Source organism: Octodon degus, unplaced genomic scaffold (assembly GCF_000260255.1).
Source record: "Octodon degus isolate 3935 unplaced genomic scaffold, OctDeg1.0 scaffold00072, whole genome shotgun sequence".
Lineage (NCBI taxonomy): Eukaryota > Metazoa > Chordata > Mammalia > Rodentia > Octodontidae > Octodon > Octodon degus.
In genome coordinates, this window is record NW_004524648.1 from 8,088,717 (window position 1) to 8,114,626 (window position 25,910).

Consider the following 25,910-nt stretch of genomic DNA (forward strand, 5'->3'; position numbering starts at 1 on the left):
ATTTGAGTTGGTATCAAGATAGAACAGAGGGGCTGGTGAGATGGCTCAGTGGTCTAAAGCACCTATTTGAACAAGCTTAGCAAAGTAAAGGGACCACGGTTCAATCCCCCAGCACCACATGCCAGCCAGCCAGCCAGCTGCGCCCTCTGGTGGCCTGAGCTGGCCACACACACACACACACACACAAATAAATAAATAAATAAAAAGATAGAACAGAGTAAGTCCTGGGTTCCTTATTTTATGTAAGCCTCACACAATCTCCCCCCCCCCACAGTCTTGAATGTGATAACATCCTCATTGTATAGATAACAGATCATAAGAAATAACTAGAACCAAAATGTATTTTTTATCGTTTCTTTTTTTTTTTTAAATGTATTTGGTACAGGGTCTCACTATGCAGTTTGGACTCTCAGTGATCCTCCTCTGTTCAGCCTCCCCAGCGCAGGATTATAAGCAGTTTGTGTCACCATGCCAATTCTCTCTGACTCAGTGCTCTTGAGGGCAGGGCTGGCGCAGCATATGGTGCTGGGGCTCAAACCTGTTCCCTGTACTTTGTTTTATCATTCTTTTCTATTTTCCCATGTAAAGTTTTAGGGAAGATAGTAAGAAATAGGAACCATGTTATAGACAGGATGGTAGACAAAAAAATTTCATAGTTGAGAACACATTAAAAATTTACAGAAAGGGATGATAGTTAACAGAACAGTGTTTTAAGAAAATCAACCAGATGTGAAGGCCTGGGTTCAATACCTTATCACTAAGGAAAAGAAAGAAAATTAACCTGGCGTTGGCATGTACATTTAATCTTACCAACTGAGGATAGGATATATTCTTTGTGACTGAGGCCAGGGAGATGGCTCAGTAGAATAAGTGCTTGCCTGGGAAGCACAAGGGCCTGAGTTCAATCTCTGGTTCCATTAAAAAAAAATCTGTGACTAATGGATTGTTTTTTAACATGTGGAGTTTGTAGAACATTCCTCTTTGTTTTTCAGGGTTTCCTGGGAGAGGAGGTCAGGCAGACAGACAGGGTCTTCTATGAAGCTCAGGCTGGCCTAGAGCTCATTTTATAGTCCTAGTTGGTCAGGAGCTCCCAGTGATCCGCCTCCCTCGGCCTCCAGAGTTGTTGGGATTACAGGTGTGCTCCATACCCATCTATATTTTAAGAGTTTAGCTAGCTGTCCTTTGTAAGGTAATACAGAATTAAACTACAAGCTGTCAGGCCAGGTATGGTGATGCACCCCTGTAATCTCAGCACTGTGGGAGGCTGAGGCAGGAGGATCATTGTGAGTTCTAGACCAGCCAGGGCTACAATGTAAGCTCAAGTGAACTGGACTGCATAGTGAGACCCTGTCTGAAAAAGACAAAAAGAAGGGGCCAGGCAGATGGCTCAGTGGAATAAGCACTTCTCTGGCAAGTGCAAGGGCCTGAGTTCAATCCCCGGTTCCGCAAAAAAAAAAAAAAAAAAAAAAAAAAAGACGAAAACCAAAAACTCTATAAGCTGTCTTTAGTAAAATGGCATGTAGGTTTTTTAGATGATTTTTTTTTAATTTTATTTATGCGTGTGTGTGTGTGTGTGTGTGTGTGTGTGTGGCCAGCTCAGTCCACCAGGGGGTGGGGCCGGCTGGCATGTGGTGCTGGGGGATTGAACTGTGGTCCCTGTGCTCTGCAAAGCTTGGTCTAAGTAGGTGCTTTAGACCACTGAGCCATCTCACCAGCCCGGTTTTTTAGATGATTAATGTACATTTTAAATAGGAATTTTGAGTTAATTAGCATTCAGTAGAATACACTCATCTTAACTATTAACCCTAACAATGTAAGCATTATGGAACCATCGTCACAATTAAATCCCCTAAAAACTTTTTTTTTGGGGGGTTACTGGGGATCAAACTTAGGACCTTGCACTACGTGCTTATGCTACTGAGCTAAATCCACAGCCCCATCTTTTTTTATTGAGGTATGATTTACATGCTGTTACATTCACTCTTTTTACTGAGTAGTTTTTTTTTTTTTGTTTTTTTTTGCAGAACGGGGGATACTGGGCAGTTTTTAATTTTGTTAAGCTCATATAGTTAGATAACAGTCATTAAAATCCAGATAAACAGTTAAACCTTTTTTCATGCCTTTTATCATCGAATACCATATCCCCACGAGTTTTTAGAAGTATGTGATATCAGAAAATGAATTCTGTACAAGTGTAATAAATTCATTGCTTGTTTTTAAGGATATTGAAGAATACGTTTTTCTAAGATAGATCTCACTATGTATTGCCTTCGGAGCTTGAACTCATTATGTATCCTAGGCCTCATTATGTATTCTAGGCTGTTCTTGAATTAGTGGCAATTTCCTGGTTCAAGTATTGGTGTTACAGGTTTGTACCACCATGCCCAGCTTTTTTAAGACAAGGTCTCACTGTACAGTTCAGGCTGGCCTTGAATGTGTGATGGTCTTAAATGCTGGGATTATAGGCATGTGCTGCTTTTTTAAAAGTTATGTTGATATGTTATTTAAGTTACTGATTGTTCCTTTAAGCCTTGCTCTGTAATTTTAAATTTAATTTTATTTTTAAATAATAAACTCAAGGCCTTGAATGTGTTAGTTACATGTTTTACACTGAGCCACATCTCCAGCCCCACAGTAGTTTTATTTAGCTGCTTCATGGCTTAGTTCACTAAAAGGATAGAGGCATCCCCGTAACTTCTATTGAAATATTTTTTGTCTGAATTTTTTTTTTTTTTTTTTTTTTGGTGATCCTAGGGATTAAATCCTTCACCTTTCACCTGGACTACATTCCAAGTTCTTTATTTTCTTAGGTTTGTTTTGTTTTTGTTTTTGTTTTGCTTTTATCCGGAACCTGGGATTGAACTCAGGCAGGCCCTTGTGCTTGCCTGGCAAGTGCTTATTCTACTGAGCTGACTCCCCAGCCCCTCCAGTTCTTTCTTGTTCTTTAACATGTTCGTGGGGATGGAGAAATGGCTCAGTAGAATAAGTGCTTCCCTGGCAAGCTCAAGGGCCTGAGTTAATCCCCAGTTCTCCCAAAAAAAAAAAAGAAAAAAAGAAAGGAAAAAAAAAAATTCTGTGGGGGCGGAGGTCATTCTTTCCTGTCACTGCCAGGAAGCCTCAACAAGTGGTAATAACATGAATAACTCATCAGACAGCTTTTTATTTATTACTTAGTAAAAAAAGGCCAGTAAACGTGACTAGATTCATTTGTGCCACCAGTGGTAGAAATCATGATGTCATGGTTTGTCATGGATGTGCCACTGGTGGAGATATGTTGAGTGTGTCTGAAATTCTCCCCCTGATATGAAAATATCTCGATTGTTACCTCCATTTTTGGATGGTTTTTTTTTTTTTTTTTTTTTTTCAAGTATGAGGATTGAACCTAGGGTTTCAGGTATGCTAGACAAAACAGCCTGCTTACCACTTATCTACATTCCCAGCTCTGTTACCCTCTTTAAAAGCAACAACAACTAGATGTGTGATAGACCTCTGTAAGTCTAGCACTCAAGAGTCTGAGGCAGGATTATTGTTTGGAGTTCAAGGGCAGCCTGGGCTACATAGCAGCTTGAAGTACAAAGTGAGACCCAGACGCAAAACAAGAGGCAAACATATGCTTTCTTTCTTTTTTTTTTTTTTTAATTTATTTATTGTGTGTGTGTGTGTGTGTGTGTGTGGCCAGCTCAGCCCACCAGGGGGCGCGGCTGCCTGGCATGTGGTGCTGGGGGATTGAACTGCGGTCCCTGTGCTTTGCTGAGCTTGCTTTAAGTAGGTGCTTTAGACCACTGAGCCATCTCACCAGCCCCAACATATGCTTTCTAATGATCTATTGTCTTATAACTGTTACTTTTGTTCTTCTCACTAATAAGATCTTAAATAAAAGATGATAAGTATTGTTTCCCTGGCTCCTGCATGGGTTCTCTATAGCCCTTTATAATCTTGATTCTTCATATTTCACTACAGAAACTATGCTCTGAAAAATTACGAAAGGCTTTAATCAACAACTACACTTACTCTTTTTTGAAACTTAAAGGTACTTTAAAAGTCACTTTATTCTATCCTGTTCTAATAGTTTTTCTATAATTAATAGCTGGTTTATTTGTTTTTTTGCCCTTTCTATGGCTTTGAAAGGCAGAAATGAAAATGACTTGTTAAAAAAGAAAATTACAGGTCTTTAGCAGGTTTGTAGTTGTGTATTTCACTCCTAATTGAAGTGTAAAGTGATGGTTCTGCATCATTTGTTAGGGTTCAATTTCCTTTGCTTTAAAATACTCTTAACACAAGGTGGGGCTTACTAGTACATGCCTTTAGTCTCAGCTACTCACAAGGCTGAGGCAAAAGGATCGTAAGTCCAAGGTCAGGCTGAGCAATTTAATGAGACCTTGTTTCAACATAAAAAACAAGAGCTGGGCATGATGGTGCATACCTATAATCCCCGTATTTGGAAGGCTGAGGCATGAAGATTGCCATAAGTTTTAGGCCAGACTGGGCTACATAGTAAATTCAAGGCTAACCTGAACTACATAGGGAGATCCTATCTCAAAACAAAATTCAAACACTTATGTCCTATCAGTTAGCTATATCAGAATTTCCTTTAATGAAATGGGAAGGGAAATCTTCCACTTTATTTTTTAGATGGGGACTAAAGCATGACAAATTGGCAGAGCTCTCAGTAGGCTCTTTTATTTACTATCTTTGACATTTGCAAGGTCCTGTTTTTTGGTTTATATTTATAGGGTATATAAACTACTGGATATTGTGCTTTACAACAAAGCACAGAGTCGTGGAATAGAAATAAGAATGGGAAAGTTCTCATTCCTTAGTAGAAATAAGAATGAGAAAATCAGAATTTACAAATAACTGGAATAGGTTTGATTTTGTTGGTTTTTTTTTTTTTTTTAAGTTTAAGCTGTTTTATTACAGACCATTAAAGTGATAAATAATTTTGTTTGTTTTGTTTAGCTTGTCAGCTCACTTGCAACTTACATTTACTGGTTTCTTCCACAAAAACGGTATGTATTAAAGTAAATATTTTGACATTTTAATAGCAAAATACCACTATGAGTGTAAAAGAGAGGTATATTTAGGGTGTAAATTTATAAAATTATAATTAATGTTACATGTTTTTTCTTACTATTTTTACCATGTTTTGCTTGTGTGTGTGTTAAGCTGGTCATTGAATTCAGGGTTTTGTACAACCTAGTCAAGCATTCTTGGAACACCCACCTCTGCTCTCTGATAATGTTTTTGAAGTTCAAGTTACAGAGGTTAATGATAAAGTTAAGTGCCATAGAGCTGGGGCAGGTGATTAATTTTCAGTATGTTTCTTTCTGCATAAACAATTTTTTGGCAGGGTACCAAGAATTGAACTCAAGAACTTGTGCTTGCCAGACAGGTGCTGTGCTACTGAGCTATATCCCTGCCCACCTACATAAACATTTAGAGTTAATTGTTACAGCATACTTTTTTTAAGCAGTAATGAAACAACTGAAATAATCACTGCTATCAGTAGGTTATGAGCTTGTTAAATATTATGTCAAGGAAATTATAAAATGTTTTCTGTTACTTTAGTAAAAGCTTGAAGTATACCAGGAAAAGTTATTTTAAAAATGGATATAATGTGTGTGTTTGTGTATCCTCTAATTATGTAATAGAATAAATCTTTACCAGAAGTATTCCAGGTGGGTTGTCTTTTCATATTGTTCAATAAGAAACAGTTCAGGGGCCTGGGAGTGCAGCTCAGTGATGGGAATCCTGCTTGTGAAGCACAGGCATGGTCCTGAGTTCAATCTGTACCACTGCAAGCAAAAAAAAGGGGCTGGGGGGTTGGCTCAGTAGAATAAGCACCTTCCCGGCAAGTCCAAGGGCCTGAGTTCAATTCCTGGTTCTGCCACAAAAAAAGAAAAAAAAAGTTTGTGGGCCAGGGAGATGACTCAGTAGAGTAAGTGCTTGCCTGGCAAGCACAAGGGCCTGCGTTCAATCCCCGGTTCTGCAAAAAAAAAAAAGAAAAATAGCAAAAGATAATTATAGTAGTTTAATAATTTATGGAAGAAATTTGAAATCGTAATGTGTATTATCAGATAATGTAACTTTTAGGTTACACTTAGGTCTAGCTCATTTTATTTATTTATTGGCAGAACTAGGGATTGAACTCAGGCCCTTGCACTTGCCAGGCAAGCACTTATTCTACTGAGCTATGTCCCTGGCCCCTCATTTTTATATAGAAGTACCCTGAGTAACATTTTTGGTTTTCCCCTTAACATTATTTATAATTGTCTGCTGGAATCTTTATTTTAAATCAGCCATATTTGGTTTTCTGTAGTACTTCTAAAATATATTGACTTCAGTACTTTTGAAACTTACTTGGTTTTTGGTGATACTAGGGCTGGAACTAAGGGGCCTTCATAATGAGCTGAATCACCATCCTTTATTTATTTAATTGGGGATTGAACTCAGGACCTTGCACTTGTGCTTGCCAGGTAGGCACTGATGCTGATGAGTTATTATATAGCCTTGGTGCAACACCCCCTCCCCCCCATATTTTCAGGAAGGTTTTGCTAAGGTGCTCAGACGCTCAAAAGTCTCCTGTTTTGAACTCTATTATTATCATGTCTAGCTATAATTTGATTCTCTTTTTCTTTCTTTTTTTTTTTTTCTCTGTCTTACTGGAAATTGAGACTAGGGCCTTTCTACTCAAAATACATCTCATGTTTTGTTTTTTTTTTAAATTATGAGATAGGACCTTAATTTGCCATCCTCCTGCCTTAGCTTCATAGAATGGTGGAATTATAGGGTAGTGCCACAGGTTATAATATGAAATTTATCCCATTTATAATATGAATTTTATAGGTCCATTAGCCCTTTATTTTCAGGGATTTAAAACATGCAGAAATGCCAGGTGTGGTAGCACAAACGTATAATCTCACCACAAGGGATGCAGAGGTAGTATGATCACAAGTTTTAAGCCAGAATTGGCTGAATTGTTCAAAGGCCAGCTTGAATTACATGAGACCCTGTCTCAAAAAAAAAAAAAAAAAAAAAATTGCAGAAATTGTTTTTTCTTTCTTTTCTTTTCTTTTTTGAACCAGGAATCAAACTCAGGACCTTGTGCTTTCCAGGCAGGTGCTAAAGCCACTGAGCTATCTCCTGGCCCCAGAAATTGTCTTTAATTTTTTTTTTTTTTTTTTTTTTTGCAGAACCTGGGATTGAACTCAGACCCTTGTACTTGCCAGGGAAGCACTTATTCCACTGAGCCAACTCCCCAGCCCCTAGAAATTGTGTTTAGAAAGCAGTCTGATTAGACTTTTCTTTTTACTGTGGGGGAAAAAAAGGATAAAGTTTAAAAATTTCATAGATTCTCTGTAAGATTTTGTATTTTCCTTCATGTTAAAGTAAATGAGAAAGTAAACTCTGTTCATAGGTCCATTTCCTGAAAATAACTTTTCATTTAACTTTCAAATGACTGAAGCCAGTAAGAGAGCTCAGCGGGCTAAGCTCCTGCTTAGGCAACTTAAGGACCAGGTTTCATCCCCAGCACCACTAGCCTTGCTAGCCCAGACCCCAGGGCTAGCACTGAGTCTGGACTGAGTCGTGGTGGGTGTGGTGGTACATGGCAGTAATCCCAGTGCTGGGGAGGCTGAAAAGAGTTGGAGCTGTGTAGCAGGACTCTTGTGTCCCAGATACATGGAGATAATCACCTGAAGTTAGAAACAGCTGATTGTATTACCTCTTGTGTCTTTAAGGTATATTTGTAGGGGTTTTGTTGTTGTTGTTTTTAAATAAGGAAATGGGGTGGGGAGATAGCTCAGTAGAATTAAGTGCTTGCCTGGCAAGTACAAGGGCCTGAGTTCAGTTCCCAGTTCCAGTAAATAAATACATAAGGAAATATTTATTTATTTGAAAGAAATGTTTTGCTTTTATTCCCCTTTATGAACTAAAGGCTACTAAAAAAACGGGAAAGGCTTGGGAGGCAGAGGCTTAGGGAGTTTGTAACAAGAGGCCACTGTGCTCTTGATAAGGAAATAATTTTTAAGGAGACAAAGAAATCTAACATGAAGATCCCTAAAATTAAGTGAGGGCATGTGCCCTCCTGCAAGTCTCCCGGCATAGAAAGAGTCGGGACGGGGGCGCAAACCAGCGACCTTGCGCTCCAGAGCCCAGCGCGGAGACCGCCGCGCTAGGTTGTCGCCTCCTAGGTTAGCTTTAAACTCTTAATCCTCATTATGATCCAACCTCCTGGGTGCAGGGATTGCAGGCATGTGCCACCATGCCAGGCCTTTTCTGCCATTTTAAAATGATTTTTGAGAGGGCGAGTGTATATTTACCAGAATAGTCAGGGAGCTTCCACCTATTTTATTCAGGTTTTAATTTTTTTCAAATTCCATCCAGTGGGAGCTGGGGAGATGGCTCAGTGGAATAAGCGCTTCCCTGGCAAGCGCAAGGGCCTGAGTTCAATCCCTGGTTCTGGGAGGAAAAAAAAAAATTCCATCCAGTGGCTATATAATTGGAAACCAATAAGCACTAGTTTTACTCGAAAGGAGTAGGATCACTCAGACTTACTCCAAAACTGTGAACACTTTAGCAAAAATTTTCTTCATTTAAAAGAAAGGAATAACAATGACAAAACTATAGTAGTCTCTTCTTATGTTCATTGCATGAAATGAGTTCTGCTTTTAGAACTTTGACACTGGTATAAAATGATTTTATCAGGGGCTGGGGAGATGGCTCAGTGGAATAAGCACTTCCCTGGCAAGTGTGAGGGCCTGAGTTAATTCCCGGTTCCGCAAAAAATAAAGAAATAAAAAAAATGATGTTATCCTGTTTACAATTTCCAAAGATACTAATCCAGACATATTTAGTCATGTATCCTGCATAAGAATGTTTTGTTTTGTTTTTCAGTATGGATACTGAATCCAGTCCTTCACAGTGAGCTATAGTAGCCCTTAAATTATATATATATATATATATATATATATATATATATATATAAAATTTTAAATGTTTTTAGTACAGGGTCTCCCTATATAGATCAGACTCATAGTGATCCTCCTGTTTTCAGCCTCCTAAGCATTGGGATTACAGGTGTGCACCACCATAACCAGTCTCAGTGCACCCCCTGGGAGGGCGGGGCCTATACAGCAGGCCAGGGATTGAACCCCTTATTTTTTATGTATTTGGTTGTTGCAGGGTCTCATTTGGTTGTTGCAGGGTCTCATTACACAGCTTGGACTCGTAGTGATCCTCCTGTTTTCAGCCTCCCCAGTGATGGGATTATAGGCATGGGTCACTACGCCGGGACTCTGGCCGGTCCAAGCTGGCTCAGCCTGACTGGGACGGGGCTGCCATAGCATGTGCCAAGAATTGAACCATGGTCTCTGTGCTTGCCTAAGTAGGCACTTAGTCCATTCTGCCCCATGTTTGTTTAATTAATTTATTTATTTTGGCAGAACCGGGGATAGAACTCAGTCCCTTGCACTTGCAAGGGAAATGCTTATTCTACTGAGCTATCTCCCAGGCCCCCCATGTTTATTTGTTGAGATAAGACTCTCAGTACTTGTTTTTTGTGAGGTTTTGTCGTTTTTTTGAGGCAAGATCTCACCATGTGGTACAGGGTCACATTGAACTTGTATATTTATCCCAGGCTTACTTCGACACATGGTGATCCTCCTGCCCCAGCCTTCTGTGTGCTGGGATTACAGGTGTGCACCACCTCACCCAGAGTCTCTTGTAGTTCAGACTCACTATGTAACACAGGTTGTCTTTGAACCTGAGCTAGGAATTAGAGGCAATTCTGCTTCAGCCTCTTGACTGCTGAGCTTAGGTTGTTGTTTTGGGGGAGGTCAGGGGATTGGGACAGGGTCTTAATAAGTTGCCTGGACTATTGGATATATCCATTGAATCCTATCCTGGGAAATTTAGCAGTTTATTGGGACTTTATTTAAAAACAGTAGGTAAAAGTGGTGTGGAGAATTTAATTACATGAGTGAGAAGGTCTGTGATGCTATCCCAGTACTAAAGGGTGAGGGTGGCTTTTGAAGAGTTACTTTGTTTTGTATATGTTCATAGGTTAAGATTGAACTCTTTACACCTTTGGGACTTTAAACAAGTAAATTACAGAGGTACTCTGGAACCTTAATTTGTGAATCTGTTACTAACTTAATGCTATAGAAAATGTAGGCTGTGGGGAACAGGGAGATGGCTCCGTAGAATATGTGCTTGCTTGGCAGGTGCAGGGACCTGAGTTCAATCCGCAGTTCCACCAAAAAAAAAAAAAGAAAGAAAGAAAAGAAAATGTAGGCTGTGGTATTTAGAACTAAAATCTCTTAAAAAAAAAAAAAAAGAACTAAAATCTCTTTAATTTTTTTTTTTATAGGGGAAGTTAAAGAGTTCCCATAAGTAGTAAATAATAACTAGGTTTGTGCTAATAATCCATTGAAACTTGAGAGACATTTTAGTGAAAAGGCAAAAAAACAAAAACAAAACCTAGTTTTTTTCCCCTTGTGTAATATTTAATATTTTTTATCCTGGCAAGCATGAGGTCCTGAGTTTGGTTATTTGTTACCCCCCCAAAAAAAAAATTTTGTATTTTTTGAAATCCATTTTGATATCTTCACATTGGTAGTCAAATCAAGAATTTTTTATTTAGGGGCTGGGGAGATGGCTCAATAGAATAAGTGCTTCCCTGGCAAGTGCAAGGGTCTGAGTTCAATCCCCAGTTCTGCCAAAAAAAAAAAAAAAAGAATGTCTTATTTAGTATCTATGCATTCATAAACATGTATAGAAATAACTAATTCAGGGCTGGTGAGATGGCTCAGTGGTCTAAAGCACCTACTTAGAACAAGCTAAGCTAAGCAAAACACAGGGACCGCGGTTCAATCCCCCAGCACCACATGCTGGCCAGCCCCGCCCCCTGGTGGGCTGAACTGGCTACACACACATTAAATAAATAAATAAATAAAATAATAATTTAAAAATATATAAAAAAAGAACTAATTCAACTTAAGTGTATCTTTAATAGATTTAAGAAGGAATACAAATGAAAGATAATATATTTTGTGCATGGTTGCCTTCCCAGTACTATTAATCATTCATGCTTCTAAGAAGCTTTAACTGTATTTAGCAATATTATTTGAAGCTTATCCTCACCCAGATGACTTTTTTTGTTTGTTTTTTTGGTACTGAGAATTGAACTCAGGTCCTTGTGCTTTCCAGGCAGTCACTGTGTCACTGAGCTATATCCCTGGCTTCCATCCTTCAAAATTATTTTGAACAGCAAAATGAAATCTTCAAATCAGAAATAATCAGAGCCAGGCATGGAGACACACACCTGTAATCTCAGCATTCAGGAGGCTGAGGCAGTAGGATCACTGCACATTACGAGGCCAACCTGGGCTACATAGCAAAAGTTAAGGTTAGCCTAAAATACACAGCGAGTCCCTGTCTCAAAAAAATTAAAGGAATTTGTTGTAAGTTTGGAAGAGATGTAGGGAAAAAATAAGTAAACTTCTGCTCTTTACTGTAGTAAGTTTTTATTGTTTGAAATCTCCGGACTGGAAAAACAAATGATGTGTTTCTCAATAGTTTGTAAAATAAACTTTAAGGTATTGGTTTTCTATTTAGATAAGCCATCGCAAAACTCAGAAAATGAACAAAATTCTGTTACCTTGGAAGTCCTGCTTGTCAAAGTTTGCCACAAAAAAAGAAAGGTAATGTATAAAATGCTGCTGGTAGATTAGGTGGAATAATTTTCTGAATTTAACATATTGATGCATATATATTGGATTTTAAAGCCTTTTTGTTGTTACTGTTATTATACTGTGCACTGAATCCAAGGCCTTTGCACGAAGTAACATCCCTACCACTTTTAAAATTTTTTGAGACAGGGTCTTGCTAAATTTCTTTATGTGACTTAAACTTGTCATCTTCCTGCCTTAGCTTCCTAGAGTGGTGGGATTGTACGTATATGCCATTGTGCCCTAGTTGTAATTTGTCTTTTATAGGCTCGTTTTTAGTTTTCTTTGAATAACTAAATTGTCCAGGCTATCCTCAAATTTGCTATCCTCTTATCTCATCCTCTCAGGGTGCTGGGTTTGTAAGATTGTTCCATTATCCTTGATCAAATTAATGGACTTTTTTGGTTTGTTTTTTAATGTATTTAGTACAAGGGCTACAGGGTCTCGCTACATAGATCCAGACTTGTAGTGATTCTCCTGTTTTTCAGCCTCCTAAGTGCTGGGATTACAGGCGTGTATGACTACGCCCAGGTGTGCAATTGCTGTCTCACGGCCCCTAAGCAGGGCACTCTGGGGATCGAACCCCAGCTGCTGCGCTCTGCCTAAGCAGGCACTTTAGTCCGCTGAGCTATCTGGCAAGCCCTTTGTTTTTTTTTTTTTTTTTTTTTTCTTTCTTTCTTTCTTTCTTTCTTTCTTTCTTTCTTTTTTTTTTTTTTTTTTTTTTTTTTTTTTTTGGAGGCAGGGTCTTTTATGTACCACAGGCTGGCTTTGAACTTGGGGCCATCTTGCTTCAGCCTCCAGAATACTGGGAATACAGGTACACACCACTACACATAGTTGAAAAGCAGTTTGTACACTTCAGTAATTTAGCAGTTATGTCCATGACTGAATTTTAACACTGTAATCTCTTCCAGCCTTCCCTGTATTGTGTGTGTGTGTGTTTTTTTAATCTGATTAGGTTTCTATACAAATCTTTGTTTATTGGAGTCTGAAAATGAAGGAAAGTTTTTGTTATGAATTAGTTTAGATAGGGTTTCACTATATAGTCCAGGCTATCCTTGAACTTATTAAAATTCTGCCTCAGCCTCCCAAGTGTTGGAATTACAAGTGTTGTGCCACCACACCTGGCTCAGTTTTATTATTTTATGTCATAAATCCAGTTCCTTTTCTGTCATTTCAGTCTATTAGCTTATTCCATAGATGAGTAGTGGCAAACCTATGGTAAGTGTGCTGCAGCAGACTTACTATCATGGAAAGCTCTAAGAAGTTTGCCATCTGGGCCTTTTGGTACTAATACCCATTAAAATTGTAGGTAAGGATTAAAAGAGGTATTTTCCAAAAAGGATGATCATCTGATATTACTCTCAAGCAAAAGAGAAAAAAAGTTGTCAGTTTTATTAGCCATTTAGTTATTAATTCATTGCTTCAAATTTTTATTTAGAAGATTAAATCATTTCACCATAGAGACAAGTCTCATAATGGTTGTTTCCAGGGCAACCCACCGAAACGAACAGGTGTTGTTTAAGTAGCCTCAAATCCTTGAATCTTTTAAAAAGAGCAAGAGCTGACCTATATAGAGGTTCTTAGTGTTGATCGTTTTTTAACATCATATTAAAGTGAATAAGGCTTGGAAACTGCTACATTATTGTTAGGGAATGAACTAGCTTGATAGAAGGCAGCACTATAACTACATTTTAAAATTATTTCGAGCTGAGGTGTAGTTGCACATGCCTAAAATTCCAGCACTTGGGAGGATAAAATCAGGGTTTTGAGTTTGAGGCCAGGTTGTATGAGAGAGAGAGAGAGACAGATTGAGATTGAAATTACGAAATAGTGCTTTGCTCTTCACACCCACCCACTCCTAATCTGTACAACTTTAAGACAGAGTAAAGAATTCCTCACAAAACATTTAGAGAAAAAAAAGGTGAATGTGAACATATCATCCTTTGGAACACATTTTTGGGCTACAAAAACAGAAAAGTAAATGTGTTCATGGAAGTATGTATGCAGCCTCAACTGCTATTGAGTGTGTGACACTACCTTGTAGAGTAGAATTTTCCAGTTTTTAATGTACTTTTTTCTTGAGTTAGGTTTTTAAGACTATAGATAAACATGTAAAAAGGAACATTCAGTGTTCCCTTCTTGTAAAGATCCCCTGCATCTTTCAGTTTTTCTGCTATGCTCTTAAAGCATGTAACTGGTTGTATAACAAAACAGTAACTAAAAGACAGTATTCTCTTAACATTTAACTATATGGGCTTACTATGTCATAATGTTGATCCTGAAGTTATAAACATCTTTCATTTCTAATGTTCCTATCACTAATTGCTGTATTAAAATAGAAAATTGAAGAGAAATGTTAGATGAGTTGAGTATTTTAAGAAGGACAGTGTGTGTGTGTGTGTGTGTGTGTGTGTGTGTGTGTAGTAATATAAACCCAGGGCATTGTGTATGCTAAGCAAGCACTCTACCTATTGAGTTCTTATTAATTTCATTATATCTCAATTAATTTAATAATTAGAGTACAGTTCCATAATTTTCTTCTTGCTTCACAGTATTTAGAAATCTGACTTTTTAAAAATGATATTACTGGGGATTGAACCAGAGCCTTTGCACTGTTATATTCGTATCCCTTTTTTATAAGACAAGGTCTAGTTAAATTGCTCTGGCTCGGCTTTAATTTGGGATTCTTCTGCCTGAGTCTCCCAGGCTTCTGGGATTACAGTTGCGCATCATCAGAGCCAGGTCATTCTGGCTAAAGATGATGATTATTTTAATATATCATTTGATAATCATAATTTGTGCTATCTTTCTTATAGTTGTGATAAAAAGTGTTGTTACAGTTACTGTTGCTAGCATGTTAATGTAATTCAATAATCTTTACTTTTGCAGGATGTGAGTTGTCCAATAAGGCAAGTTCCCACAGGTAAAAAGCAGGTGCCTTTGAATCCCGATCTCAATCAAACAAAACCTGGAAATTTCCCGTCCCTTGCAGTTTCCAGTAATGAATTTGAGCCTAGTAACAGCCATATGGTGAAGTCTTACTCATTGCTGTTTAGAGTGACTCGTCCAGGAAGAAGAGAGTTTAATGGAATGATTAATGGAGAAACCAATGAAAATATTGGTAATTTTTCTTTAAATAATCTTACTAGATTTTGTTTTTCATTGGAAATTGAGGTAGTCAGTGAAAATGATTGAACCAGTGTTCCTTCATAGTTTCTTTTTGAGTTATTTTATTTTGTTGTTATTGTTATTTTGGGGGGCTGGCTCAGCCCAGGGCTGGTGCAGCATGTGGTGCCAGGGATTGAACTGCAGTCACCTGCACATGCCTAAGCTTGCCTAAGCCAGGCGCTTTAGACCACTGAATTATCTTGCCAGCCCCTTGAGTTGTTTTAAAAATCTTACCTTTTCAAAATCCATCTGACTTAATCTGTTAGCTGTGAATTCATCTTTCAGCTTTGTTGTAATTTATTTTGGTTTTATTTTCTTTTGGGTCCCAAACTCTCACACTTTCCCATGTTGGCCTCATTACTCCTAAACTCAAATGATCTTTCTGCCTCTGCCTTCTGAAATGCTGGTAGTATACTTCCTCTCTGCCATACAGGGCGTCCTTCATTTTGTTATGAAAAATTTCAAACATAAACATTTGAAACAGTTTTATCTGCTAAGCAATTACACTGAATTGTGTTCTTTTCCTACTGTATCCCACCTGAGATCGATCATTGCTGTGTTGTTGGGGCGTACAAGATTCCTAACTCTTGGGCTCAAATGATCCTCTTCTCTCAGCTTCTTGAGTGTTTGGACCATAGGTGCACATTACTCCATCCAGTTTGAACATGAACATCATATACTTATCACATATTGACCTCCTTCCCTCTAAATTTCCACCAATTCTGAATTCATCTGTGAGGTAATCATTCAACTAACGTATAGGTGGCAGAGATATAAAGATAAATAAATCATCCAGTCTTGTTGTCCAGAGGCTCACTACCTAGGGCAATAGATGTGAAATAGTTGTAATAAAATGATGAATGCTAGAATACATACATATATAGGCAAAGTTCAGTAAAGAAGCACTTTAGGAGAAATCATCTTTTGAGTTTGTAAGTATCCTTTGAGATTCTTAAAAAAGGGATGGTTGGTTAAGGAATTTGCCTACCAAAAATCATTCGAAATAAAAATCAGTATTTGTGAAGATATAGAGATCTTCATGAATGTCAGAAAATAAAGGATACACAGCAAAAACATGAAATTGGAGCAGGTATGATCTCAATTACATTCCATCTTCTTTGTAATTTGTATTTCATTTAAGGGAACTATACCATGTTTCATGTTAAGGGACCATATATCATAATTAGCACATTTTTTGCTTGAATAATTGATTTATGAAAAATATTTGTTAAATTCAGATGTTAATGAAGAACTTCCAGCCAGAAGAAAACGAAATCGTGAAGATGGGGAAAAGACGTTTGTTGCACAAATGACAGTATTTGATAAAAACAGGTAATATTGATGGACAGACAAGCAACACATCCATAATGTTCTAGAAATGATTTTATTCTGCAATGAAATACAATGGTGATGTTTGTTTCTTTGTGTTTGCTTTTTATTGTTAGGAAGAGGAAATTTACTTTGCATAAAAAGCAATAGGACAGATAAACTACTTGATGACTCAAATTTAGCAAGTATATATTCTGTGTGTGCCTGCTCCTAGTCTGATGTTGTACATAGTAGAAAGGCAACAAAGTCTCTACCTTTGTGGAACTTAAAGTTTAATATTGGCTAGCTACATATTCCATAAAAATAGCAACTAATTTCACTTAGTGAGTGCCATGAAGAAAAATAAAAGAACCTAAAGATCTGCACAGGATCCATGTCATTTAAGTCTCTGGCCCAAACAGTACCTACTGTTCCTACTGTTTGGGTGGTCAAGGTGGTGTTTACTGTTCATAGAGAAAGCCTATGGGAAGAGATACTGTTTGGGCCAGAGACTTAAATGACATGGATCCTGTGCAGATCTTTAGGTTATGTGTTTACTAAAATTAAGGAGGAAAATTAAATTAATCACTATCTTGTACTTAGGACTAAGTTAACATATAATAAACATAATATCTCCCCATTTGACCCTAATAATATTCCTTTATATTTTATGATGTCTTTTCTCCCTTAGTAGTTGTCCTGCTTGTCCATTCTTCTTCAATTGGAAAAGTTAGTTCTCTTAATCTTTTTCTGTTTTTTTTTTGTTTTTTTTTTTTGAGACAAAAGTCTAGCTGAGTTGCCCAGACTAGGCTTGGACTTGTGGTCTTCTTGCCTCCGCTTCTACAGGCCTGAAATTATAGTTTTGTGGCCCCCATACCTGCCTTTTTTTTTTTTTTTTTTTTTTTCTTTTTAGAGAAGCTACTACTGTGCTAAGGCAAGCTGAGCTGAAACTCCTGGACTGAAGTGATTGTCTTGCCTCCACTTCCAGTGTAGCTGGGACTATAAGTGTGAGCCTCTAGGCGTGTGCCACTAACCCTGCTGTAGCCTGTATTTGTACATGATTTCTCAGTGTGAACTTGTCCTTTTACTTCTTTATCTTTTTTTTTTTTGGAACCGGGGATTGAACTCAGACCCTTGCACTTGCTAGGGAAGTGCTTATTCCACTGAGTCATCTCCCCGACCCCACTTTATGATTAGATTCAATTTCACTGTTTGTTTTTTTTTTTAATTTAAATTTTTTTTTTTTTAATTTCAGTGTTTTTGACAGATGCTAATTAGTGATTCATTCTTTGTGGGCTACATCACAGATCCAAAGGTAGTATTAGGTTTGGTCCTTTGGTCAAGGTGGTGTGCAATGTCTTATTTTAACAATACTTTCTCCCTTTTCATCAGCTAATACAGTCTCTGTGGTAATACATGAACCTGATGAATATCCTTTTACACCTCCTCCCCTAGTATCTTTTCACTTAATTGTGTCAGCAACCATTGCTATCCATTGATGATTCTAGTTTTTTATCATGTGGGTTAGCAAATTCTATTTTTAGTTGTTTTAATTTAGTCATGTTAATGCATTTTAATCCTCAGATTATCCTAGATTTAGTCAGTGGGAGCCATTTTAAGCAGGCTCTTAAGTCTTTGGCTATTTCTTGGATTTTTTTTTCCTTATTTTCTGGAATAATAGATAGTACAGACTTACCTTCTTTTCATACCTCTGCTCTGGGATTTCTCTCCCTCTTTTTATTCATTGTGTGTGTGTGTGTGTGTGTGTGAGAGAGAGAGAGAGAGAGAGAGAGAGAGAGAGAGAGAGTCTGTCTCACTGTGTATAGCTCATGCTGGCCTTAAATTATATAGCCTTCATTATCTAGCCACAGGCTGGCTTCAAACTTCAGTCACTCCTACCTCAGTCTTCGAAGGACTGGGACTACAAGCATATGCCAACATGCTTAGTTTGGGATTTCTTTTAGGGGCCCTCATTTTGTTTTGGTGAGGAATTACTATTTTTAAAAAACAAAATTCAAAACCAGTGAAGTATTAAACATGGAATAAAATAAACCTTTCTAAAATAGAAAGTGATTCTAGCTAAAGTAAAATTAAAAATTACAGTCGGGCATTGTGGCACATAATTGAAGTCTCACATACCAGGAGGCTGAAGTGAGTCAGACACTTGAGTCGAGGTGTTCAAGGCCAAAGGGGTCGGGCTGGCCAACAGAGTGAGTCTTGACTCAAAAAAGGAGGGATTAAGGGGAAAAATTGGGCAGTAGTTGTTTTTAGCTCATATTTATCACTTAAAATGTGATTCCCTTAATATAAAGATAAAATTCAAAAAGAATATTGCCTGTTGCACACAGTGGCATATACTTGTAATCCTTCTAGAGGATGAGGTGGGAAGATATACGGTGAAGGCCAGACAGGGCAGTTTAGGGAGTCCCTATCTTGAAAAGACTGGGGACATAGCTCAGTGGTAAAGCACTTGCCTATCATGCACAAAGCCCTAGACTTAATCCCAAGTAACACAAAATTTTTTTGAAAAGTTATAGCCCAATATAATAAAGGTTATAATAAAAAGTTTATAGAAAAAAGAAAGGTGTGGTTTTTGAACTGTTTGAAAGATAAAAAAACCTAAATTTAAAATACACTGAAATGTCATGTTTTTATTTGATTGCTAGATCAATAAACATGATAAAGCACTATTCATGAGGCTGTGGGGGACAAGGCCTTATACATTACAGGCAGTGTACATGGGATTTTAGCTATCATATGTATAACGAAACATTACGTAGTCATGTAAAAGGACATGGGAAACAACTGAAATCATTTGGCTGTATGCCTACTGAGATGAATAAAGAAAACATATTTGAAGAGGAAAATGGAATTACCTTACTGATACTCTAAGCAGACTAAACCGAAGTGTAGGATATGGAAAAGGTAAAACTAAGTAAGAATCATTCTGGTTAGAGTTTAGGTAATATCTGGATTTACTTAGTAGATCTGGCTACATAACTATGATCCTAAGGCAACTTTTAATCTGGAAATGGAACAGCAGCACATACATCTTAAAAGATGTTAGATTAAATTTGAACCATGTAAGCTCTATGGTATATTGCCTGACAGATAGTTAATTGATAAAAAAAATGATAAATTTAATTTGTAGCATTCAATTAATTTTAGCTATGATAACCTGAAAGGAATCATTCATGTTCCTTCTTTTGTCTCCTCTCCCTTCCCCACTTTTCCTCTACCCCCTCTTTTTTTCCTTGTTTGCTTGCCAAGCACTTCACCACTGAGCTGCCTGTCTAGCTCAGAGAGGCCTAATTCTTATTGTTGATGATTATGTTAGAAGAATGACACTTAGTGTAGTCGTGACTAGTAATTTTTAAAGTTATGAAAACATATAAATTATTTACACACATATTCATATACTAAGCTGTATGATTTAGCTGATTGATTCTTCAGCCAGTATTTTATGTATTCATTCATCCATTAAATATTTATTGAGCACCTATATGCCAGGTGCCTGCAAGATTCTGTGATTCTCTTGTTTTCAGTTTCCCAGTGCTGGAATTACAGGCATATGCCACCAATGTCTGGTCTCGGTGGTTGGTTCAGCATGCGCGGGGACAGGGCTGGTGCAAGCATGTAATGCCAGGGATCGAACCCCGGTCTCTGCACTTGCCTAAGCAGGTGCTTAGTCCGTTGAGCTATCTCACCGGCCATAAAATTCCTTTTTTTCAGAGCTGCAGTATACAGCTACATTTTAAAATCCTGTTGGATGTGTAAGCTAGTTATAGCTTTAATAAGTGCTTTTTAGTGTAAATCTAAAAATGTAGAATTTGTGTACTTACAATAATACATAGGTGACTTTAAAGTGTATGTGTTTGTCTAACAGGCGCTTACAGCTTTTAGATGGGGAATATGAAGTAGCCATGCAGGAAATGGAAGAATGTCCAATAAGCAAGAAAAGAGCAACATGGGAGACTATTCTTGATGGGAAGGTATGGACTGCTTAGAAGGCTGAGCACATTAATAGTTATGAACTCCCACTTTTGATGTATTTCCCCCAAATGCAAATTTATGTTGAAAGTAGAGATCTTTAAAGACTTCGAAAATCTCAAGTAAAATGATCTAGTTAAGAGTATTTCACAAAAAACATTGTTCTTAGAGCCAGGCTGCCTGATTTCAAAACTCTGGTCCTAGTTGTGCAACATTTGGCACATCTTGGTTTTCTTGTCTGTGAAATAAGGGATAGAGTTGATGGATTGAATGGTAAATAATGAGATACATTTAACCTTGTGCCTGGCATATAATAAGTGCTCAATAAATGTTAACTGCTGTTTTAGATCTCCATTCATAGGGGCTGGGGATATAGTTCAGAAATGCAAAGTTCTGAGTTTAATTCCCAGTACCCACCCTCCATCCAAGAAAATCTCCTTCATAATAACAGCAGATGTGATTAATAATAACTTATGTCAATAAATTGCATAATTCAGGTGAAACATACCATGATTTTTAGTAAAAGTAATAGACATTTTCTTGGGTAAGCATACTCACCAAAATCTTTTATTTCTAACTAGATCACTATATCACAAAATCTAAAAGGAATGGTATAAGTCTAAAAATTAGTCCCAAATTAATCTAGTAATATGCAATAATACCAAAGAGTATTTTGGAAAAATTACTTACCAGGGAGTAGAATATAGCACAAAATTAAAAGAACTTAAACTGTATTATGTAATCGTAAAACTAAGTAATCACTGAAAAATAATCCTGCAGTAGTTTAATACATATTTGAGCTTTGTTTTTCAGTAAAGGTAGTTCAAGTCTTTATCGGCAAGATAAACTGTGCATTGTGATAACTGATCTCTTAACCATCTGGAAATAAACTTAAACCAGAAGGTTTATAAATATAAATGTGGAAATAACATGCCAGGGCCTGGGGAGATAGCCTGGTAAGCATAGGTCCTGAGTTCATTCTCCGGTACAGCAAAAAAAAAAAAAAAAAAAAAAAAAAAAGGAGAGAGAGAAATTAACATTCCATAATTAGGTGCATGTTAATGAATTCTATGGTGAGGAATATCTTTATAAGGATGGTTTCTAAGGCAGAAACCACAAAGTTAAAAAATGCTTCATTTAAATAATGATTCTTGGGCTGGTGAGATGGCTCAGTGGTCTAAAGCACCTACTTAGAACAAGCTTAGCAAAGCACAGGGACCGAGGTTCAATCCCCCAGCACCACATGCCAGCCAGCCCCGCCCCCTGGTGGGCTGAGCTGGCCACACACACACAAATAAAAAAATTTAAAAAATTCTTGGTTTAAATAATGATTCTTATTTTATAGAAATCTAAGATTAAAAATAGAAATGGGAGGGCTGGCGAGATAACTCAGTGGAATAAGCACCTGCTTAAGCAGGTGTAGGGATCAGGGTTCTATCCTCAGCACCACATGCTACTGTGTTAGCCAAGACTGGGTGTGGTGGCGCACGCCTGTAATTCTAGTGCTGGGGAGGTTGAAAAAACAGGAGGATCCCTACGAGTCTTAAGCTGCATAGTGAGACCCTGTACCAAATACACATACACACACAAAAATAAAATGGAGCTTCTGTAGCTGAGTATAGAGAACTTGCTTAACATGTCCTGAGTTCAGTCTACAACAAAAGGTGATGGATTGGGTGAAAATATTTAATGTAACACAATATTTTGAGTTCTATAAAACAGAAAGGGGGTGAAGTATATTTTCTGATAGTATGTACACTTAGCATGCTTGAGGATCTGGATTTGATGCCCCAGTACACTCCCGGCAGACACTAACAAGGAAAATGAGTAAAGGACAATTTTTAAAAAAACAAGTAATTGTGATCAGTAAACTTTTAAGATACCCAGCCTTAGTTTTCAAAGTCACACAAACAAAAGCAAAACTACTTTTGACTGCTTGTTTGACAAAGATCAAAATGATTCATTGTAGTGTTTGGGATGGGAAGATGTATACTCAAGTAATACTTGGATGTGAGCATATGTTGATACAAGCTCACTGAAGGACAGAACTACCATATACATATACTGCTGAAACTTTATGTATGTAGGTATAAATCTTAGTTCTATAATTTCAGCAGTAATGGGATAGCTGAAACATGTAAGTAGCAAATCTCAGTTTTTAAATTGTTGAGGGGGCGCCGGGGAGATGGCTCAGTAGAATAAGCACTTGTCTGGCAAGCACAAGGGCCTGAGTTCAATCCCCGGTTCTGCTAAGACCATAGTGGGCTGGGGAGATAGCTCAGTAGAATAAGTGCTTGCCTGGCAAGTTTTAAGAGCCTGAGTCCCTGGTTCCTCCAAAAAATAAAAATAGATTGTTGAGGGCCAGAGAGTTAGCTTAGTAGCATAAGCACCTACCTGCCAGGCAAGAGCAAGATCCTGAAGTTGATACCTGGTATCACCCCCCCCCCAAAAAAAAAAAAGACAGTTGAAAAATTGGAAACATCTTTTAAAACTACATAGATGGTCAAGGGGCTGGGGAGATAGCTCAGTAGAATAAACACCTGCTGCTTGGCAAGCACAGGGTACCAAGTTCAATTCCCGGCACTGCAAAAATTAAATAGGTGGTCATAAAAAAGATGATAGTTTGACAAGATTGATGTAATTTTTACTAAATTGTATGTACCAGCCCCCATTTTCTAAAATTACTGCTAATAGTGGCTAATGCTAGATAAGATTTTACTGAATTTATACCTATCTTTAATATTTTTATTTTTTACAGTTACAGTTTTCTTACTTTAAGATTTTTTTCTTTCTTTCTTTCTTTTTTTTTTTTTTTGGTGGAACTGGGGATTGAAATCAGGCCCATGCACCTGCCAGGCAAGCACTTACTCTACTGAGCCATCTCCCCAGTCTTAAAATTTCTTAAAATATATTGAGTGTATTTATGAGGGAAAAAATTAAAAAATACCTATGAGCTATTTCCTGGCAAATTGCAATAATATGAGATACACACCCTCTTATAAGATAAATTACTAGATAAAACTAGGCATGATGGTGCATGTTTGTAGTCCCAGCACTGGAGGATGAGGCAGGAGGTTCACCACAAGTTTGAGGGCATCCTGGTCTATATAGGAAGACCCTGTCTCAAAAACAAATACAGGGGCCAGGGATATAGCTCAGTGGCATAACCTCCTGCCTGACAAGTACAGGGCCCCAAGTTCAACCCCTGGTACCTCAAAACAAAAAAATATACATACATTTTTAAAAATTTGTAGATACAACTTACTGTGTCAGAACTAGTTCATATTATTGTACCTTTACGTCATTCTAGTCTAAAATTAAATTATAGTATTGGTAGTCATGCTGAGAACCAAACTCAGGTCCACTATCCATGAGCTATATATTCTGTTCCTAGCCCTCAAGTTGTAATTTTGATAGGATTATCTGTAGTAAAGACGTAGAAGGGCTTTAGGCTTATACAGCAGTAAAATTAGCCCATTGAATATTTCTGTATGAGATAATAGCATGAAAAGTCTTTGCAAATATTGGATCTCCTGTATCTGAATTGGGAAGGTTTGAAAACAGGAAAATCACTTAAGGTGCTAATAGTAGTAAGACATTAACAAGTGACAGTACCTTTGAGAGGCAGGTAAGTGGAGAAGTGAGTTTAGAGCCCAAATACAAAGATGCCCCCAGCTGGACTTGTTGGTGCATGCCTGTAGTTCTCTGGAAGCCTGAGGTAGTAGAATCAGTTTAAAGCCCAGCCTGGACAATTTAGTGAAACCCTGTGTCAAAATTTAGGAAATGGGCTGGAGATGCCAGTAGGGTGCTGGATTCAGTCCTCACTGTAGCCAAAAGAAGAGGAGGAGTGTGAAACCCATTTGGAAGTCCTCACCCTTAGGTGCATTTTTGAAGATGGGTGAAAGATTGGAGTACATGACTTAGCTAGCAACTTAGGAGATACAGAATTTGTCTTACAAGTGATTTAAATGGAGGTAGTGAGCCGGAATAATTTGTTTCAAAACAAAAGATGAAAGGGCAGTCAATGTCAGTGAGCCTAAGAGAAATCAATGAAAATTACTAAGTGCTGAAACCACTCAATTAGCAAAGAAAAAAATAATTGGTCATCTAAACACAGAGGTTTCAAGCTAGCAAGTTTTGAGTACTATGTTTTTGCTTTAATTACGTTTTGAGCTGTGTATGGTGGCTTACGCCTATTTTGAAGCAACTCAGAAGGCTGAAGCAGATTGATAGCAAGGTCAAAATCAGCCTGGGCAGCTTAATAACCTGTATCAAAATAATGAATAAAGTTTTTCATGCCTATAGTCCTTCAGCTTGGGAGGCTGAATCAGTAGGATCACTGAGTTCAAGCCCAACCTGAACTGCATAATGAGACCTTGTCTCAAAAAAAAAAAAATTATTATTTTTCTTTTTTTCCAAAAATGGCTGTAATATAATTCTTCAGTGGCACACCCTTAATTTCAAGCTCTGGTATTTCAGTCCCTGATACTACAAAAGACATTTTGGTTACTTTAAAATGAGATTTTTCATGAAAACTTTTTTACCTTGTCATAAGTGGGTGGGTGTGTTCCTGAGGATCAAACGCTAGGCCTCAGGCATGCTAGGCTAGTGCTATAACACTGAGATACATCCCTAACCCAAGTTTCTGGCTTTTTTTTTAAAGTCTGAAAATCTGTGCTGTCAGTTTTTGTACATATCAACAGTTTGGGTGTTGCTGATGAGTAGCTACCACTGTAGATATCCTGAGGTCTTTGGTAGTGTCATTATTTGCTTGGTTGATAATATCTGTTGGCTTTTGGATTTTTACATAAAATGTATTGATTTAAATAAAATCCACATTGATTCATTGCAGTGATTTGTTTGTTTCTTTCATTATGTAGATTTTAACCCTTTTCCTATTTCTTGTTATTTAGAGACTGCCTCCATTTGAAACATTTTCTCAGGGACCTACATTGCAGTTCACTCTTCGTTGGACAGGAGAAACCAATGATAAGTCTACAGCTCCTATTGCCAAGCCTCTGGCCACTAGGAATTCAGAGAGTCTCCATCAAGAAAACAAGCCTGGTTCAGTCAAACCTACACAAACTATTGGTAAAGGAAAAAAGAAAACACAAATGTGCTATAAAAATAATGGTTTTAGAGTTAGAACTTTATAATTTATATTTAGAGTAACTTGTTTTCGTTAATTATTCAGGAGACTTTTTGCCTTATTAATGGGCATAGGAAATTAGGCTACTAAGTATAAACCTTATATTGTAGTATTGATTTGTGTGTGTGTGTGCAACTGGGGATTGAACTCAGGACCCTGTGCTTGCCTGGTGCTGATTCTACTGAGCTATCTCTCTGACCCTGATAGATAATTCTTTTTTTTTTTTTTTTTTGTGGAACCGGGGATTGAACTCAGGCCCTTGTGCTTACCAGGGAAGCACTTATTCCACTGAACCATCTCCCCAGCCCTTATAGATAATTCTTTATCCACTGCTTTTGTGTCACATGTCTAGGTGTTTCGTTTTTCTTCTGATAATTAAGGAATATGATACATAGTATATATACCCTATGTAGGTATATGTGTCTGTTTCTGCCTCTCTGTTTGTATGTCATTTGTGTGTACATTTGGTAGTACTAGAGATTAAGCCAGAGGCCCTCCCACTTAGCTAATACGCCTAGCCTTTTTACTTTCTGAGACACTGTCTTACTATGTCTTGAAATTGC

General features: G+C 37.6%; 1 protein-coding gene across 2 annotated transcripts in view; it reads left to right on the plus strand.

The window, feature by feature from the left end:
• Suz12 (SUZ12 polycomb repressive complex 2 subunit) overlaps positions 1-25,910 on the plus strand; it is a 55,933-nt gene that overhangs the window by 19,871 nt on the left and 10,152 nt on the right. For both annotated transcript variants that reach the window (XM_004635437.2, XM_004635438.2), the window contains 6 exons: positions 4,960-5,009; positions 11,617-11,702; positions 14,622-14,853; positions 16,139-16,232; positions 20,095-20,200; positions 25,112-25,289. In XM_004635437.2, coding sequence (XP_004635494.1) covers positions 4,960-5,009; positions 11,617-11,702; positions 14,622-14,853; positions 16,139-16,232; positions 20,095-20,200; positions 25,112-25,289 — 746 coding nt within the window. The remainder of the gene's footprint in view (positions 1-4,959; positions 5,010-11,616; positions 11,703-14,621; positions 14,854-16,138; positions 16,233-20,094; positions 20,201-25,111; positions 25,290-25,910) is intronic.